Genomic DNA, 6389 nt, shown 5'->3' with positions numbered 1-6389 from the left:
GCTCCCATTTATTATTATTTGTTTCCATAATGTACTTGGGTTATAATGTAGTTTACTATATATGCATGATGATATTATTTCACAAATTGTTTAATAAACAATTCACATTGTTTGTATCATTAAATATCGAAACAAATAATCTCCAGGTTACCTTGACAAACGCCAAACTCTTCAATGCCTTCTAATATGAAAGCACAAAATGCAGTCAATAACCTCGCCTTATGCGTTTTTACCTCCCCGGGGGTTGGTGATTGGACGGGAACGCTCAGGCTCCAACAACCAGTTTTCAACGGGAAACCACGTGTTGGGTCATCCACCGAACCTTGCCTCGACCGGCCTTGGCACATCTCCCCAGTTCCAGCTTATCCACTCCTATAAATCCTCACTATCTTCTCCCATGCTTTCACAAACACCTCCTCCCACCATTCCAGGTTCTTTCTCTTCCACTGCTCTCCTTTTTAGGTAACTTTCGGTTCAAGAAGCCATGTCGAAGACCGTGGAGGAGATTCGTAAGGCTCAGAGGGCCGAGGGCCCTGCAACGGTGCTCGCCATTGGCACCGCCACCCCTGCTAATGTCGTCTACCAGGCCGATTACCCTGATTACTATTTCCGGATCACTAAAAGCGAGCATCTCACCGATCTTAAGGAGAAATTTAAGAGAATGTGTAAGTCTATGGCAATACCTGTTTATGTCCAATAAGCTTGCATGCTTCCGTTTTCAGTTTTAGTTGTAGAAAGAGCAAGACAGAGCATGCGGTGGAAGGAGAACCAATAAAAAGAGTGGATAGAGGATGTTTAGAAGGAAGTGTACGGGAGAGGATCCCGTTCTTTCAAAGAAGTGTGCCTTTTGTGATATCGATTAAGATACTAGTTGGACTTGACTTTAGGCCATCCAAAAAAGTTTCCTAAACAGTGATACTGGGTTAATTAGATTTATTAGCTTCCCAAAAAAGTTAGATTTTAGATAATAAAATGATAACTGATTAATAAATATTGGGCAGTCATTGAAATGATATTTGCTCATATATGGATAAGTACGATGTTTTTGCTGAGTTAAACTGCTACAGATGCTATTATTCCTACACAGGTCAGGGAGAAAATGAAGAATATGAATACAATTGTGATCACAATTGCAGCCATACTCGTATAGAAGTGCATGATCTTTAATCTTTTTCCATATAAATTTAGTTTTTTTAAATCAAAAGAATTTGAAATTTTTTTTTCTGGACAAAAAAAAAAAAAAAAGAGCTCGTTCTCTATCTTGTAACTAAGAATAAAATCCATGTAGTGCTGCAGATAGATCATTACTGAAATTGCAATAATTCATGGATGCAGGTGACAAGTCAATGATCCGCAAGCGCTACATGCACGTAACAGAGGAGATCCTTAGAGAAAATCCCAACATGTGTGCCTACATGGCTCCATCACTGGATGCCCGACAGGATTTGGTGGTCGTCGAGGTCCCCAAGCTCGGCAAGGAGGCGGCCGTCAAGGCCATCAAGGAATGGGGCCAACCCAAATCTCGGATCACCCACCTCATCTTCTGCACCACCAGTGGCGTCGACATGCCTGGGGCCGACTATCAGCTCATCAAGCTGCTCGGCCTTCGCCCTTTTGTCAATCGCTTCATGATGTACCAGCAAGGCTGCTTTGCTGGTGGCACCGTGCTCCGCTTGCCAAGGATATTGCTGAAAACAACCGTGGTGCCCGTGTTCTTGTGTCTGCTCCGAGATCACTGCAGTCACCTTCCGGGGCCCTTCTGAGTCCCACCTTGACAGCCTCGTTGGTCAGGCACTCTTCGGCGATGGTGCTGCAGCATTGATCGTCGGTGCCGACCCCGACGTAGCCATCGAGAGGCCGCTTTTCCAGCTCATCTCGGCTAGCCAGACAATCCTCCCTGATTCTGAAGGCGCCATCGATGGCCACTTGAGAGAGGTGGGGCTTACCTTTCACCTACTCAAGGATGTGCCCGGGCTGATATCCAAGAACATAGAGAAGAGTTTGGTTGAGGCACTGGGCCAATTGGGATCAATGACTGGAACTCGGTGTTCTGGGTGGCGCACCCGGGTGGACCAGCAATACTGGACCAGGTGGAGGAGAAGGTGGGGCTCAAGAAGGAGAAGATGAGGGCCACAAGGGAGGTGCTAAAGGAGTATGGGAACATGTCAAGTGCTTGTGTGCTGTTTATACTCGACGAGATGAGGAAGAAGTCAGGGGAGGAAGGATTGGCGACGACCGGAGAAGGTTTGGAGTGGGGAGTGCTGTTTGGATTTGGACCAGGACTGACGGTGGAGACTGTGGTGCTGCATAGTATGCCCATTGCTTCCCGCTGAGCTCTATAAACTCTTCCCGTTTATCTCTAGATGATTCTTACTGTGATGCTCTGATGGGGCTGTGCTGCACTTTTGTGTTTTCTCTTTTTCTTAAAGAAAAAAAGTTGGTATTTTAATGTATGTTTTGGTGATTAAGTGACAGAGAGAGTGTGAAGCTCTAGTTGCTGTATGAAGTATGAAATTTAATAAGATTTGTTAAGCCCAATTGGTGTCTTATTACTGTTAATGTTCTTCTCTATGTTCTCTCCTATCATCATGGAATCTTTCTTCCCCCGCCCTCCCTGTTGTTTCGCGCGAAACTGAGCAAGAGTAACGAAGGTGAACAAAAGTAAGGTATCTGAGATGATTTGGACTGTCTTGTCAGTTTTTGCTCATGCGCAATGGTTCCTTCGTTAGCTTTCCTTCTCTTTGAGTTCTAATCAGGTGATGAACTAATGATCCAAACAAATGGAACATGTTAAAGAATCAAAACCTATCAAATGATAGAAGAAGTTGCCATTTCTACTGGATATATCCTTGCAATAGATTCCTACAAGGCAAGACATGAAGGAATCGGTCTCAAACTTCTGCTGGATGGATGGTTGGAAGTAGCTACAGTTGTTCAATCTTGCAAAGCGTCAAAGTTTACAGATCTTGTTACGGACCAAAACAAAGAAAATTGATAGATTCTCTAAATTTTGACTGGTCCAAACAAGAGACGTTTTTGGAGCTTTGAAGTAATCATTCTCCAGCTGCCTGGATTTATGTTGACTGTTGACCAGAACTAGGCAGCAAAGGCAAGAAAATCATATCAGGCCTTTTGGTGGAGGCTATGGCACATTCCATCAATTGGAGAGCACCAATCTTAGAAGAACCAAATGAAAAGGCCTTCCCTGTGTTCAAACGTCAAACAATATATTATTTGACTCTGCTAACCACGTGAACCGAACAAGAACTAGGTTTAACTTGCTCAAGCTAGACGCTCCTAATTCAAAATCAAAAGTATGATATATTTTTTTGTTATTCGTATAATTTATTTTAATATTTTATATGTTATAAAACTAATATATCTATATCAATGAAATATATATTTTAATAAGAGGATTAAAATATAATTCAGAAAATTTGTTCAAACCATTTAAGCGAATACCTTGAGAGATCTGAAGCTTCCACGAGATCTTCTGTACAAGAATTACAAGATATGAGCAACTCACTTTTGGCTTTAAATTAAATAATGTAGCTCAATCGTGGTTCAATCGTCAAATTAGCCAAGCTGGAGCTGACTCTCGCTCCCTCATGTTCGGCTTGTTTACGGTTTTATTTTGTAGTCTATTATCTAGATAATAGTTTTGAAGGCTTTAGGATTAGATGTTAAGATCAATTTGCTGAAAAAGATGTTAGCTTCAAAATTGTTTATTAGAAATTAAAACTTAATCGATGACTGAAATGGTGTCGTAATGGTGCAAATGATTTGATCGTGATCTAATTTAGCTTTGATCTAAGTCTAAACTGATCAGATTTGGATCCTCCTTAAGACATCACTCTGGGCCAACTCAACCTCCACGTGGCCCCAAGTATTCTTCTAGTTTCCGAGGGAATATGCACATTTTAGCATCACGAATATCCAGAATACTTGAGATAACGTTTCACCATGGTTACAAAGTGACAGACTATCAGTTAGTCACTCAGTTCATTGGCATCTGCATCCCGGTCTAAGATTCAAACTTAATAAGTTGCTAATAATGGTGAGTAAATAATGTCAAAAAGGAAAATGAACATATACTTTTAAGTGAATTAATTAATAGCAAACACAACCATAATTTTTATGAGAAAATACATCCATAAAATTTTGTAGCAGTAACCTACCTAATTTCCTTCTTTTATTAGTGCTAAAATTGATTTCAGCATATGGTGTCTGCATAAGTTAGTTCTTACATATTTTATCAGCCAGCTCTCAACTAACTAACCACCATAAACTTAAATAATTTTTTCTAATTTAGAATCGCTCCTATAGGAAATTTTCTCTTTACCGCTTTTAGATCGGAATATAACAATCAAGAAGAATGCTACCAAACAGTTGAAGGTTAGTTTGTTTTATCTAAAGAATGTCGCATATCCGAGAACATGCATGCAAAAATCAGAAATATAGTGAAAAAAATTTCTGATCTGGATTAAACACTTTAATCTATCTAACATATATAAAGTAGATCTAATCTACAGGCTAACAGGATCGATCACATGCATTTTAAGATGCTAAAATTTAAATCAGATTTAAATAAAAATCAAAAATTGGAGATCCAATATCTATACCTTTGCACGGATAGTCTTTCACTATAATTTGATAATCGTGATAATCTGATGAGGTTCCTGCAGAGTTGCATACGCATCCAGTCTCTATGGATATCTACACAAAGTTTTCGATCCGTTCAGAAGCTCTTGACTTCACTGAGGTGCTAGCTCTCTTGCAGAAGTCATCTCCTGAGGTTAATGTAGATCTTCTCCATCGTTTTCTCTCAGACCTCTTAGAGCTGATGGATAAGAGGAGGAGGAAGAGGAAGAAGTAGGAATAGAAGAACCCTTCTTTCTATTTTTCTTCTTCTCAAAAAACCCATGCCACCCTAGAGAAAAACCTAGGGATCTCACGCCCAAGAGGAGATAGCCTCCCCTCTATTCATGCAGACCAAGGTTTCTCACACCCCCTTTTTGGTTTTTTTTTTTACCATGGAATTAGGTTTCTTATCTGAGAACTCGTCCCTTAGCGCATGCAAAAACCCTTCCTTTTAACTTGGCATCTAGGTAAAAATAAGATCCAATCTTATCTTGATTTGAGTTTGATTTCAAATAAAAAACCAGCTCAACCCTATCCAATCCAAAGGAGGGCGGCAAAGAGGATTTTGGCATGAGATTTTTCATGCAAAAAGAAGAGGGTGTGAAATATATGGCGTGGCTTCTAAAGAAAAGATACGGCAGTACTATGCATATAATTTTAAAATTTTATATAGCAAAACTATTAGATTAAATGATTTAATCTAATTTACATGCATAAGATCTAATCTAGACTACCATGTCAAGATTGTAAGAAAATTAGATAGGCAGCATATGTAGATTTCAAAATTTTTTAAAAAATATAGCGAAAAATAAAATGAGTTAAACCCTTTAACTCCACATGCAAAAGATCAAATCTAATCCTACCCAAGCTCAAGAGAAAATACATATATACAATCTGAAATTTAGAGACAAATATGAGATCGGATCTTATTATCTTGGTGCAGATAGATATTTACCGCTTCTGATGATCACGGATTCATAGATGCTCGAGCCGCGCATGTATCGATTTCTATGGGCATCCATCAGAATCAATCTTGAACTGATCTCCTTGTTGTAGAATCTTTTTCTCAAGAAGAATCTTAGTCTTGAGATCTTAGACCAACACCTTGATCTGGACTGCACGATCAACTCTTCGATCTACAACCTTCTTCTTCTTCTCCTTGATCTTCACTCTTAAAGACAAAACAACATCACCTCTTGGCGTGTGGAAAGGGGATGCCCAATCTTAGGCATGGAAGAGAAGAGAAGAGAAGGAGGAGAGGAGGCATGGAGAAGGGAGAGGAAGAGGTTTGTTTCTCGCAAAATTCTATTCTTTAGAAACCCTAGAGATATTTTCCTTATATAGGCACTATCCTGACTCATAATAGGAATTTAATTATCTTAAAAAAATAGATTCTTATCTCATAAGAATCTTTTATCTTTTTAATCTGATTTATTTCCAATAAAATCAAATATAATTGATAAATAATTAGTTCCTTTAGGTAGGTATAAGAGGCACCCCATAGAATATAAGTTAGGTAGTTGGGGTGCCCCACATAAAGGTTTCTTCCCATATGAGATGGGGTGTGGTCCCTCTCTCTCCTTTCCACACCATGCCACATAAGAGGGGGTGGGCTCCTCTTACAATATTCTGAGATTTGGTGCTTAGTTCCTACCAAAAATAAAAATAGGCGCTACCCATTCTTCCATTTATTCCACATGCACACTTAAAGATAATTAAGAGATAAAGAAGAGATAATGTTAGGATAA

The 6389-nt window shown here is 39.4% G+C and overlaps 1 protein-coding gene across 1 annotated transcript; it reads left to right on the top strand.

Annotated features, from left to right (window-relative positions):
• The first annotated feature begins 398 nt into the window (after positions 1 to 398).
• On the top strand, positions 399 to 2559 carry LOC105036364 (chalcone synthase 3). Its single transcript, XM_010912135.3, is given in 5 exon segments — positions 399 to 665; positions 1336 to 1671; positions 1674 to 1715; positions 1718 to 2014; positions 2017 to 2559. Coding segments are annotated over 5 exon segments (1173 nt in total). The 5' UTR covers positions 399 to 484; the 3' UTR covers positions 2334 to 2559.
• The last annotated feature ends 3830 nt before the right edge of the window (positions 2560 to 6389 follow it).

The sequence above is a fragment of the Elaeis guineensis genome, unplaced genomic scaffold, assembly GCF_000442705.2.
Source record: "Elaeis guineensis isolate ETL-2024a unplaced genomic scaffold, EG11 Super_Scaffold_1000033, whole genome shotgun sequence".
In the NCBI taxonomy this organism is placed as follows: domain Eukaryota; kingdom Viridiplantae; phylum Streptophyta; class Magnoliopsida; order Arecales; family Arecaceae; genus Elaeis; species Elaeis guineensis.
This window is presented reverse-complemented; position numbering and strand designations above follow the sequence as displayed.